This window comes from Bos javanicus, chromosome 8 (genome assembly GCF_032452875.1).
Source record: "Bos javanicus breed banteng chromosome 8, ARS-OSU_banteng_1.0, whole genome shotgun sequence".
Taxonomy (NCBI): Eukaryota; Metazoa; Chordata; class Mammalia; order Artiodactyla; family Bovidae; genus Bos; species Bos javanicus.
The window spans coordinates 24,037,387-24,051,657 of NC_083875.1; the positions used below are offsets into that span (position 1 = coordinate 24,037,387).

General features: G+C 37.3%; 1 protein-coding gene across 2 annotated transcripts in view; it reads right to left on the reverse strand.

The window, feature by feature from the left end:
• Positions 1-14,271, reverse strand: part of FOCAD (focadhesin) — a 302,861-nt gene that overhangs the window by 90,254 nt on the left and 198,336 nt on the right. For both annotated transcript variants that reach the window (XM_061425184.1, XM_061425185.1), the window contains one exon: positions 8,905-9,026. In XM_061425184.1, the coding sequence (XP_061281168.1) occupies positions 8,905-9,026 (122 nt within the window). The remainder of the gene's footprint in view (positions 1-8,904; positions 9,027-14,271) is intronic.

The following is a 14,271-nucleotide window of genomic DNA, read 5'->3' on the forward strand; positions in this document are numbered from 1 at the left end:
AGTGTTCGCTTTACGGCAAAATCTTGTCATGTGAAAACTACACTATCATAAACAAGTAATCACAGAGAGTTATGATGTGTGAAAACACAATGTTAGAAAACCATTTTAATAGGCACAGCCAAATTCTAATACAAGTTGTTGAGGATATGATTATTTGAAATTTTACAAAACATGTTCAAAATGTTCTGGCTGGGAAGTGTTTCATTCCAGTTAAAAACACAGTGAGTGACAAAGCGAAATTTAAAGTGAGTATTATAAACTTTACAGTTTGAAATTTCCTAACTAAACATTTTAATTAGTATCACACAAGTTCTAGTGACATGTAACTGAAATGCTAGCTAAACAGAGAATATCCTGCTTAGAAACACAATTCACAAACGTAGAGCAAATGTCAAAAGACAGAATGAAAAAGGAGATCTAGTTTCCCCATGGACACATACTTTACTTGAAGGGACTATGTGCGTGCGTGCTTAGCTGCTCGGTTGCATCTGACTCTATTCTACCCCATGGACTGTAGCCCGCCAGGCTCCTCTGTCCACGGGGTTCTCCAGGCAAGAACACTGGAGTGCGTTGCCATTTTCTCCTCCAGGGGATCTTCCTGACCCAGGGACTGAACCTGGGTCTCCTGAACTGCAGGCAAATACTCTACTGTCTGAGCTACCAGGGAAGCCACTTAATTTGATAATTTACTGTTCAGAACACATTGCCTAGAAGTTTGGTAATGTTCTCTGCCTCCTTAGTGGTCTTAACAAATATACTTATTCATTTATAAGAAAATAGTCATTTCAACAGCCCTTCATCAAATAACTTAAATCGTGTAAGTCAAGCTTTGGGGAGGTTGACTATGAAACTGGAATTGGACGAGGTAGAACAGCATGTAAAACTGACAGGTCAAGTGTTTGCTATGGATTTTAAAACCTCAATCTCACAAAGTAAGGCGTTTTCACGTTTCCCAGATGTATATCTTATTATCAAAAGAATAAAAGCATTTAACTTCAGTTGCTACCCAGACACACCAATACTGAGTCACTGCATTTGGTCTGTGACATATGCACACTCCTCCCACATTCCCAGAAGAAAAACCATTTGTACTTAGTGTTAGAGACCCCCAAGGCTGCTCAATGTTCCACTGTATATAAATAAGAAAGCACAGGCTTCAGTTGTCTGTCAATAGTAATCTTGTTTACACAGAATAATTTTTTGTTATTCCCGTCCCCTGACAAATACTGACTGGAAGACAAGAAGGGAGGGCTTGTGACGGACACATTTTTAAAGGAGAATGACACTCGTCACTTTGTAGGTGCTTTCTGGACATTTTAAACTCTCTCTCTCCTCCCTCCCTCCCACTTTCTCTCTCTACCTCAGTCTCTCTTCTCTACCCCAACTCCCCTTTCCCATCAGGATAACATTAGCTTGAAAGCTGACAATTCAATCATGTCTCAAGCAACCATTTACTCTGTTATTTAATAGGAAGGGGGAAAACCCTGTTACCATAACAACTCACATTGCACAGTAATTACAGAGTCTCTAAAATATAGCAAACCATACTTTTCACAGTGTTTTCTAAGGGGAATGTGTAACAAGCACAGATACCACTTCTCCCAATTATTATTCAAAATTTTTGTCTAATTGTTTCTTATTGCATGAATGCTAACACGCTCCATGCTTTTCACAAGAAATACGTTTTTAAATAAAGAAGGTACTGAAAGAAAAGGGGAAATGATGGGTTATAGCCCATGTACTTTTGGGTATCTAGGGGAAAATGTAAAGAAGGCAGAAGAAAAAAAAATAACTTACAAGGTAAAATAAACAAGTGATGATCAATTTCAAAAGAAAGAAAGAAGAAAAAAATCTCTTTCAGAGTAGTGCCGGCAATAAGCCCAATAAAGGTTTCGCTGGAAAAAAAGATGAAAAAAGAGCTCATTCCCTAGTGCTAAGGCAGAAATATGGTTAGGTAGTAGCAGCAGGACTGGGAAAATTTGCATGTGCCCGAAGATGTAGGAAATAATGAAGCAAGACTGCCATTCTCATCCAGGGACAAATCAGTATCATCCAATTTAGGGGAGAGTGTCATGTCAGAGTTAGAAATGCCAAAGGATGACAAGACAGGCAGCAACTTCCAGGGAAAGAGACATGTCATTCACCTTCAGCTTCCTCATCAAATGGAGCCAAGTCAGTCTCAGGATGAGAAGAAGTACTCATAAATCAGGGCAGAGGAGGAGCTTGAAGAAGCTCTAGTAGGTCTGAAATGACCCCTGCTGGTCTCCTTTTCAAAGGAGCAAAGAGAGCAAGGGCACTTCAGTTTCAGAGAAATCTAAACTACCCCGGTAGGTCAGGTCAAACCCAATTCAGACTTAGGTCCGTGAGTCTTCTCAAAGTACAAGGGAGAGTTTCAATTTAAAACAAAAACAGTTTTTAGAAAGAAGGGTGTTAAATAATTTATCACAGATTAAACAGCTAGTTCTCCAAGACACTGAATATACTTGATTTAACTAATGTCATTATTGAGAAATATTGACAATTCCATGGAGCAAAATACACTTAAAAAAATGAAGAGCAGAGCATTTGAATATTCATTTACCCATTCATTCACTCACTCACTCATCTATAGTTGTATGCATTAGGGCTATAGAATATCCTATAGGTATATGTAAACTTTGGCAGAGAGGGGAGGCTAAACCATATAAATGAATAACAACACAGTTTATAATAGCTTGTTCAAATGACAATAATGTCATTTCCTAGTAAGATCTCAACAATTATTAGATTCACCATCAATTTAATTGCAACATTTCTGGAAAAAGGAAATGATCCCACTAAATGCACATATAAAATATAAGACACACCCAAGTTTCGAAAGGATTAAAATCATTTATAAAGTGTCTACTATGTGCCAGGAATACCAACCACTGGAACTACATATGGCCAAAACAAACTCCCTGATTTTATGAAGCGCACACTTTTAAAAAGGAGAGATACACACTAACTGCCAGGTATGCTGTGCCACCTAAATTCCCTCTTCAGCATTAGTGGGGATGAATGGATAGATAGTGTAAATAGTCTCATATATTATGTAACTTGAATTCATAGTTACAAACTTTCCTAAAGCAAACTCCAAGCCCAGACTTTTCACTAGAAAATTCTACCACTTAAGGAAAAATTACTAGGAGAGCATTATCCTGATAACATACCAGGCAAAGATAGTACAAGGAAACCACAAAACCATATCCCTCATAGGTGCCACGGGGCAAAAATCCTTAATAAAACGTGAGTGCTAAGTCACTCCAGTTGGGTTTGACTCTGTGTGATCCTATGGACTATATAGCCCACCAGGCTTCTCTGTCCATGGGGTTCTCCAGGCAAGAATACTGGAGTGGGTTGCAGTGTCTTCCTCCATGGGATCTTCCCAACCCAGGGATTGAACTCACATCTCTTATATGTCTTATGCATTGGCAGGATGCATACCACTAGGATCCCCTGGGAAGCCCTCTAACAAAGTATTACTAGCAAATCAAATTCAGCAATAAATAGGATACTATATTATAATCAAGTGGAGTTTATCCTAGGAATGCAGATTTGCTTCACATTATAAAAATTAATCAAAATAATTCATCCTACTAACAAATGAAAAAAGTATATAATCATTTCAACAAATGCAGAAAAAAACCCATTTGACAAAATTCAACATCTATTTATAATAAAAAAAAATACTTCCCAATTTAGGAATAAAGGAAACTTCATCAACCTAAGGAGAAGGCAATGGCACCCCACTCCAGTACTCTTGCCTGGAAAATCCCATGGACGGAGGAGCCTGGTAGGCTGGCTGCAGTCCACGGAGTCACTAAGAGTTGGACACGACTGAGCGACTTCACTTTATTTTTTCACTTTCATGCATTGGACAAGGAAATGGCAACCCACTCAAGTGTTCTTGCCTGGAGAATCCCAGGGATGGCGGAGCCTGGTGGGCTGCTGTCTATGGAGTCTCGCAGAGTCAGACACGACTGAAGCAACTTAGCTGATACAGAATATCCATAAAATCTCTATACTAACAGTAAATATAACATCATATGTAATGTTAAGCATCCTGAATGCTTTCCCCCAGGACTATTTTGTTAACAAAATAAGAATGTCTACTCTTACCACTTCTATTCAACCATACCAAAGGTCCCTAGACAGTGCAATTAGGCAAGAAAAAGAAATCAAAGGCATACAGATTGGAAAGAAAAACATTAAGACAATCTCTATTCATAGACAACATTGCAATGAAAATCAAAAAGAATCTACAAAAAATCTACGAGAATATATAAGTAGGTAGAGTAAGGCCATAAAAAAGTATCAATTATATGTTTATATTTTATCAATGAACAGTTGGAAATAAAGACAAACCAAAAAACATTCTAATTGCCCTAGCATAAAAATACTTTGGGATGTGCAGTACTTATTAAATTTAGCAAAATAGGTGCAAGATTTGTAGTAAGAAAACAACAAAACACGGACCTAAAATAATGGAGAAATATACCTTGCATACTGGTTAAAAAACTCAATATTATTAAGATATCAGTTCTCTCCCAGACTGATATACAAATTCTGTGCATTTGTAACCAAAATTACAGCAGGTTTTTAAAAAAGTTTCTCAAAGCTGATTTAAAATGTATGTGGAGACTTTGGGATCGACGTGTTCATACTATTATATTTAAAGTGGATAGCCAACGAGGACCTACTATATAGCACAGGGAACTCTGCTCATGCTATGTGGCAGCTTGGATGGGACGGGGATTTGGGGGAAAATGGATACATGTATATATATGGTGGAGTGCCTCTGCTGTCCAAAACTACCACATTGTTAATCAGCTATACTCCAATATAAAATTTAAAAAACGTGGACTCATGGTTGATGAAGGCCGGGATGTGAGGGAAATGGAGAGTGACTGCTAATGGGTATAGAGTTACTTTACATTGTGATGAAAATATTCTAAGATTGACTGTGGTGATGGCTCTACATCTCTGTGTATACACTAAAACCACTGACTTGCACACATTCAATAAGTGAATTCTACAGTCTATAAATTATACCTCATTTTTTGAAAATTCAAAAAGATAACATGGGAAAAAAAGAAAACAGAAAGTTTTTGAGACTTTGGATAAGACAAAAAGCAAGAACCAAAGAAAGAAAAACTTGATAAATTCTGCAAAACTGAAGAGACACTCTTCAAAAGACACTATTCAGGAAATAAAAAGACAAGTTAGAGAGTAGGTAAAAACATGTGCAAGACACATTTCTAATTAAAAAAAAACAAACTTATATCCAGAATATATAAAGAATTCTCATTTGAAAACAAAAACCTGGATTTAAAATGGGCAAAAGAACACAACACTCCATGATGTGAATAAATACATGAAAAGCAGCTCAACATCAGTAGTCATTAAAAAAACACAAATTAAAAACCACAAAAGGAAAACCACTAACCACTATGAGAACTGCTAAATTTTAAGAACTGACCATATTGAGCGCTGGCAAGGAGGGAGAGCAACCAGAACTTCCTTATGCTGCTGGTGGGCCTTCAAAGTGGGACAGTCACTGGAAAAACAGTTGGGTTTTCATATTTACTCACCCAAAGACCTAGCAAGTCCACTCGTATGTAGTTATTTAATCAAGAGAAATTAAAATAGATGTCCACATATACACCTGTATAGTAACATCTATAGCAGCTTCAGTCATAATCTGGAAAAAGTAGAAACAGCCCAAACGTCCATCCATGGGTAAATTAATCAACAAATTGAAACTATGATGACAGACTTTAAAAATAAGACAGAATCAAGAACTGTGAAATCATACTTTTTGGGTTCAATTTCCAGGCTCTTCTACTTATGTGTGTCTAGTACATAAACAGTACCAATCTCACAGTATGAATATAGAGATTAAACGAATGAACATATGCACAGCAAACTTTAAAGTGCCTGAGCTGGTTATGAGTTATTATTATTGCAATTGTTATTCTCATTAACTAGCTCTTAAATTTTTTATTATTTGTTGCCAGATACTCTGAGAAACTGCTTGGTCATTCTCTCTCTCTGCCTTTTTAAAAAATGAATTATAGTAAGCAGAAGATAAATCCAACCCAAAATCCTGCCACAGATGCAGCAGAATTCTGTCTAATGCAACTTCCAAGTAACTCCTAAAATTATGACCTTTTCTCATCTCTTTGAAATTTTCTGCTGCTGCTGCTAAGTTGCTTCAGTCATGTCCGACTCTGTGCGACCCCTTAGATGACAGCCCACTAGGCTTCCCCATCCCTGGGATTCTCCAGGCAAGAACGCTGGAGTGGGTTGCCATTTCCTTCTCCAATGCAGGAAAGTGAAAAGTGAAAGTGAAGTCACTCAGTTGTGTCCGACTCTTAGCGACCCCATGGACTGCAGCCTACCAGGCTCCTCCGTCCACGGGCATTCTATAATACAAGCAACAAGTATCATAACTCAAATATTTTCTCTGTTCACAAAACTAAGGTACACCTCACAAGTTCTGATACCATTTGCTTAATTTATCAGATGTCTTCTGCCACCTCTACATTAACACTTTTCCTTGTTTCTGTTATGATGAAAGCAAAAGTGTTAGTCACTCAGTTGTGTTTGACTCTGTGATTGCAAGGGCTGTAGCCTGCCAGGCTCCTCTGTCCATGGGATTTTCCAGGCAAGAATATTGGAATGGGAAGCCATTCCCTTCTCCATCTGTTATGATAGCGACTTTTAAATTCAGGCTTCCCTTAAGAGTTAACATGTTGGTTATCCACGTTAAGTACACAGCTTTAAAGAACAAAAAAGTACCAAATCTCTTTCTTCTCCATAACAACGAATAAGATAATAGGGAGAACAAATCTAGAAATTACCTATTGTTTTTCTTCGCTTACGAAATTAAACTTCTCTTCTTCCCAGAGAATCACTACTCTCCCCAGATCTTCCTTCCTTTGTTAAAGACATTGTATTAAACAAAGATTTACATAATTTCAATTCTAACCAAATATATAAAACTAATATGGGTAGCATCAGTTTAATTCACTTCAGTCGCTCAGTCATGTCCGACTCTTTGTGACCCCATGAATTGCAGCACTCCAGGCCTCCCTGTTCATCACCAACTCCCGGAGTTCACTCAAACTCATGTCCATTGAGTTGGTGATGCCATCCAGCCATCTCATCCTCTGTCATCCCCTTCTCCTCCTGCCCCCAATCCCTCCCAGCATCAGAGTCTTTTCCAATGAGTCAACTCCGCATGAGGTGGCCAAAGTACTGGAGTTTCAGCTTTAGCATCATTCCTTCCAGAGAACACCCAGGACTGATCTCCTTTAGAATGGACTGGTTGGATCTCCTTGCAGTCCAAGGGACTCAAGAGTCTTCTCCAACACCACAGTTCAAAAGCATCAATTCTTTGGCGCTCAGCTTTATTCACAGTCCAACTCTCACATCCATACATGATCACTGGAAAAGCCATAGCCTTGACTAGACGGACCTTTGTTGGCAAAGTAATGTCTCTGCTTTTGAATATGCTATCTAGGTTGGTCATAACTTTTCTTCCAAGGAGTAAGCATCTTTTAATTCCATGGCTGCAGTCACCATCTGCAGTGATTTTGGAGCCCCCCAAAATAAAATCTAACAGTGTTTCCACTGGGCTGGAAGAAGCACAAGCTGGAATCAAGATTGCCGGGAGAAATATCAATAACCTCAGATATGCAGATGACACCACCCTTATGACAGAAAGTGAAGAGGAACTAAAAAGCCTCTTGAGGAAAGTGAAAGAGGAGAGTGAAAAAGTTGGCTTAAAGCTCAACATTCAGAAAACGAAGATCATGGCATCTGGTCCCATCACTTCATGGGAAATAGATGGGTAGCATAGGTGGGTCTTTAAAAATCTGGCTATGTTGGGACTTCCCTCATGGTCCAGGGGTTCAGACTCCATGCTTCTGCTGCAGGGCAGGAAGATCTCACATGCTACGTGGTGTGGTCAAACAAATAAACAAACAAAAATCTAGCTATGCTAATTGGTGGCAACTGGTAAGACACAGAATATTATCAAATCAAATAAGTGATACCAATATTTATAAACTATGCATCAAAATAAGATTTAATGCAAACATATTGTAGAAGCACTATCATTATCTCAAATCTTTTAAAATTTTTACAATTCATACATTTTCATTTATACCTGTTATATAACTTATGTCTAAATTATATGAAATCAACCTCTTTGCTGTGGTATTTTGTTTTGTTAGTCATTCACACAGTTTAACCTATATACCACCTGAATGAGTAACTGTCATACAATTTTAAAAAACAAAAAACCCCCACAGATCTCCCAAGTGCTTTCCACCTTCCTTCTTTCCTCTGGTATGGTACAATCTGTAATGAACAGATTTCAAGCAACACCTAATGGCATCACATAACTATAAGAGTAGCATAAAAGAAACATAAACAATAAAATCAAAGGATTTCCCCTCCTCCAACACAATTATTTACTGTTAATTTCCAATATTCACAAGATATAAATAGTGGTGCCCTACATACTTCCAAAGGATTACAGTTAAGAAATAGATTATTTCTCAAAATATTAAATTGGTATTTATTCTGAACCAAGGCAATTAAATATTGATAAATAAACCAAACTAGATAGTTCCCTAGATACTACTTTCTAACAGGCTGAGCCCTAAGGGAAACATGCCGGTTTCTTTGAGAAGTACATCAAAATACTACAGTTGGATCAACTATTTTGGTTGTCTTTAAAAGCTACTTTCATTATGAATAATAGAAAAATTATTTCCAAACACGCACTAAATTTCATCACCATAAACCAAAGGCGGGAAACCCCAAAGCATATACAACAAGAAGCACTGTTTCAGAGAACAGAGAGGTACCTACCTCATGCACTAGAGCAAGGGAGGTCTGCTTGAAGCTTCGCCCTCTACTGGCCATCAGTCGATTCAATGGTTTGCCATCTTTACTCTGATACATTGAAATATCATAACAAAATAACATACCACCTTAAAAAAAAGAAATATAAAAACATTGCTTATGGAAAAACATCATTAATTAGGTTCTCAGTAGTCGATATTCAATCTGGATAGAGACACTTAGAAATTAAAAGAATATGCTAAGCAAATTATTATTTTTTTTAAACTGTCAGTACAGGAAAGAAAAAACAGAAGAGCTATAAGAAGTTAGCATCTTGAAACTACAGAGGAGTGTTATTCATTTGTAAATAAATGAGAAAATTTCAAATCATGTTTATTTTAAATTTTGTTAACTGTTACTTCTAGAGATTCTATTAACTTTCCTTAAAAAATAAATCTCAATTAAAGAGAAATGCTTATGCATGCCAGTCTTTGTGAACTCCTGATAATATGGGTTCCTTTAGTTTACACCCATAAGACTAGTTTTCCATCATACCTATACTCAAATACATTCACTGTCCCTTTCTCCTCCCCTCCGCCATCTGTTACCCTTCTCCCAATCCTTCCTACTCTGCTTAACTAAATTGAACTTCCAGCATTAGCTGACCCCATGTCAGTTACAAAGCAAAGGCAGGCAGCCAAACACTAGAGTATGAGTTAGGGTAGTCTTGGACCTTATCTGGGTGATTCTGAGCCAAGGAGAAGACATATTCAAGGACTAAAACACTAAAACAGAAAAAATTACCTTTAAAAATATCTCTTCCTGAAGTATAATAGAGAAGAGTGAACATAAGCATACTGCTCTATGGATTTTTACAAACTGAACAAAAGTGTAATCAGTACCCAGATCAAGAAGCAAAACACTGTTAACATCTTAGAAGCCCTTCCTCATGTCTCATTCCAATCATGTCCACCCCCAGCCCAAAGATAACAACTTTCTAGCAACCTTTGGAGAAGGAAATGGCAACCCACTCCAGTACCCTTGCCTGGAGAATCCCATGGAGGGAGGAGCCTGGTAGGTTACAGTCCATGGAGTGGTACTTTACACAACTGGAATCAGGCTGCACACTTTTATATCTGACTTCTTTCACTTAACATAATCATTGTGAGAATCATTCATATTGTTATTGGCAGTTGTAGTATATGCATTGTCATTATTGAATAACACTCCATAATGTGCACATACCACAATTTTACTGTCAATAGGCATTGAGATAGCTTCTATCCCTTCTACAGGTGATCTTTTAGACCCAGGAATCGAATGGGGGTCTCCTGCGTGGCAGGTGGATTCTCTACCAGCTGAGCTACCAGGGAAGCTCAGCAACTAAAATAAGTTTAAAGAAAGTGAGAAAGTGAAGTCGCTCAGTTGAGTCCGATTCTTTGAGACTCCATGGACTGTAACCTACCAGGCTCCTCCCTCCATGGGATTCTCCAGGCAAGGGTACTGGAGTGGGTTGCCATTTCCTTCTCCAAAAATAAGTTTCAGATCAGATCAGATCAGTCGCTCAGTCGTGTCCTACCCTTTGCGACCCCATGAATCGCAGCACGCCAGGCCTCCCTGTCCATCACCAACTCCCGGAGTTCACTCAGACTCACGTCCATCGAGTCAGTGATGCCATCCAGCCATCTCATCCTCTGTCGTCCCCTTCTCCTCCTGCCCCCAATTCCTCCCAGCATCAGAGTCTTTTCCAATGAGTCAGCTCTTCGCATCAGGTGGCCAAAGTATTGGAGTTTCAGCTTTAGCATCATTCCTTCCAAAGAAATCCCAGGGCTGATCTCCTTCAGAATGGACTGGTTGGATCTCCTTGCAGTCCAAGGGACTCTCAAGAATCTTCTCCAACACCACAATTCAAAAGCATCAATTTTTCGGTGCTCAGCCTTCTTCACAGTCCAACTCTCACATGACCACAGGAAAAACCATAGCCTTGACTAGACAAACCTTTGTTGGCAAAGTAATGTCTCTACTTTTGAATATGCTATCTAGGTTGGTAAGTTTAGGGCTACTCAAATAATGCTGCAGTGAATATTATTATGTCTTTTGGTGACTTAATTTGGGCTTATTCCTAAGAATGAAATAGGTAGGTAACAGAGTATGAATTTATTCAGTATAAATTGTCCAAGTGGTTCTACTAACCTACATTCCCAACAGCAATTCTGTTTACTCCACATATTTATCAATACTTTGTATTTTCCATTTTTTTTTCATCTTAGCCATAGCATTAGGTCTGCTGTGGTATCTTACCGTGGTTTTAATTTGCACTTCTCAGATGACTAATGAAGTTGATCATCTAATCATATGTTCATCAGACATTTGTATACCCTCTTTTTTTCCCCTCTTTTTTAAAAAAAATTTTTATTGGAGGCTAATTACTTTACAATATTGCTGTGGATACATTGACATGAATCAGCCATGGGTGTACATGTGCTCCCCATCCTGAAAGCCCCTCCCACTTCCCTCCCCATCCCGTCCCTCAGGGTCATCCCAGTGTACCGGCCCTGAGCGCCCTGTCTCATGCCTTGAACCTGGACTGGCGATCTATTTCACATATGGTAATATACATGTTTCAATGATATTCTCTCAGATCATCCCATCCTCGCCTTCTCCCACAGAGTCCAAAAGTCTGTTCTTTACAGCTGTGTCTCTTTTGCTGTTTCGAATATAGGATCATCATCACCATGTTTCTAAGTTCCATATATATGTGTTAATATACTGTGTACACCCTCTTTTTGAAGGGTAAATTCAATTCTTTTCCCTGTTTTTCAACTGTCTTTTTCTTATTGATTTTTAAAAATTCTTTACATATTCTAGATACAAGTTCTAAAAATACTTGTCTTCTGTGCCTTGCCTTTTCACTCTCTTAATGGTATACTTTCATTAATACATGTTTGTGATTTTAATATAATTTTTATTTTTCAAAAAGATCATCCCTTTTCTCTACAGCACCACAGTATTACTTTTGTAACAAGTCTAGTGACCTTGTATATGTAGGTCTGTTTCTGTATACTCCATATTCTTCCACTAGTCAGTTGGCCTGTTTTTGCATCAACATCACACTGTCAATTATCATGGTTTCATAATAGGTCTGGATATCTGGTAATGTATATCCATCTATTTTGTTTTTGTTCTCCACGCTTACCTTGGCCATTATTGGTATTTTGCAATTCCACACAAATTTTAGAATCAGTCTGTCAATTTCCAAAAACCTACTGGGATGTGGATTGGGCTGGGTTGAAACAACATATTAGCTTGGAGAGAGCTGACATTTTTACAGCATGGTGTCTTCTGGTCCATAAATACTTTATATAACTCAATTTATTCGAATTTCTTTAACTTTTCTCCATAGTATTTTATAGCATACAGTATAAGGATTTTATACAATTCTTGTTAAATTTATTCTGGATACTTGATGGTTTTTGGTACTGGTATAAATGATACAATTTTTAAGTTTCATTTTTGTTATGTATATACAAATATACAATTCATTTTTATATGATCTTTGTACAAAGTAATCTTAATTCATTTATTAATCCTAATTAGTCTGCAGATTATTTTGGGTTTTCTATGTACACAATCATGTCATCAACAAATAATGACTACTTTATCTCTTCCTTTCTAATCTGTATGACTTTTATTTCTTTTTCTTGGCTCATTACACTAGCTATGGCTTCCATTACAATACTGAATAATAGTGGTAACAACAAGCATCCATATCTTTTCCCCCAATCTCAAGGAGTGAAAGTTTCATTATTTCAGCATTAAGTACAAAGATGGCATTGTAGATGTTCTTTATCAGAATAAAAGAAGTTCTATTCAGAGCTTAATGAGAGTCTTTTATGTAACATGAATAGGAACTAAGTTTTTCAAAGGCTTTTTCTACATCTATTGAGGTCATCTAAAGATTATACTGCCTTTTTGCTATTAATGTAATAAATTATATTGATTTTCAAACATTAAATTAACCCCACTAATTATTATTTATTTTCCTTTGTATGTACTGCTGAATTCCATTTTCTAACATATTTTGGGGAGATTTTCGCAACTATGTTCATGGAAAAGAGTGGCTTTTAATATTCCCTTCTGATATTCGGTATTAAGGTTATGCTGACCTCATCTAGGAGGGTTCTTTTTTTCCCTCCTATATTAGAGTTTATAAAGATCCTTGTTATTTCTTTCTTAATTTTTTTGAAAAATTCACCAAAGAAGCATCTGCACCTAAGGTTTCTTTGTGGGAAGGTTCTTACAGACTCAATTTCTTCAATACTAATACTAATACCCAATTTCAAACTATTCATATAGTCTAGTCTGCTTTCTGTCAGTTCTGCAGTTTTATATTTTGACGAACTTCTATGTCTCATCTAAACTGTGAAATTCACTGGCTAAAAGTTCTTCATAATTTTTTTGAATGCTATGGGGTCTGAAGTGCTGTCTCGTTTGTTGTTCCTAGTATAGGTAATCTATATTTCTGTTCAAACTTACAATGGTTTTATCAATTCTTTTCAACTTTCCAAAGAGTCAATGTTTGGCTTTGCTGATTTTATTTATTTTATGTGTTTTCTATTTTCATTGATTTTTATTCTTATATTTATTATTCTTTCATTTATAATTTAAGTTTAATTCACTGTTATTTTCCATTTTTCTTGAAATAGAAGCTTTAATTATCATTGATTTTCCTTTCCTTTTCTTTTTTCAGTATTTGCTTTAAAGGTATGAATTTCCCACTAACACTGTTTCAGTTGCATCCCACAAGTTGTAATTTGGCTTATTTCCATTATCATTCAGTTCAAAATATTTTCTGATTTCCATTTTGATTTTTCCTTTGATCCATAGGTGATCTATATTATTCAATTTCCAGGCTAGTGGAATTTCCAGGCTAGTTATTACAGACTCAATGACTTCAATATTTTGAAATTTGTTGAAGTTTATGATCTGCCATATGATCATTCTGATAAGTTGCCAAACTACAGTTTGTGTGTGTGTGTGTTAAGTCGCTTCAGTCATGTCTGACTCTTGGCAATGCCATGAACTATACAGCCCGTCAGGCTCTTCTGTCCATGGGGATTTTCCAGGCAAGAATACTGGAGTGGGTTGCCATTTCCTCCTCCAGGAGGTTTCCATTTCCTCCTTATCAGTGTATATAAAGAAATCTTAAAAATCAACAAGAAGACAAATAACCCAATGTACAGTTCCAGTTCAGTTCAGTCACTCAGTCGTGTCTGACTCTTTGCAACCCCATGAATCGCAGCACGCCAGGCCTCCCTGTCCATCACCAACTCCCGGAGTTCACTCAGACTCACGTCCATTGAATCAGTGATGCTATCCAGCCATCTCATCCTC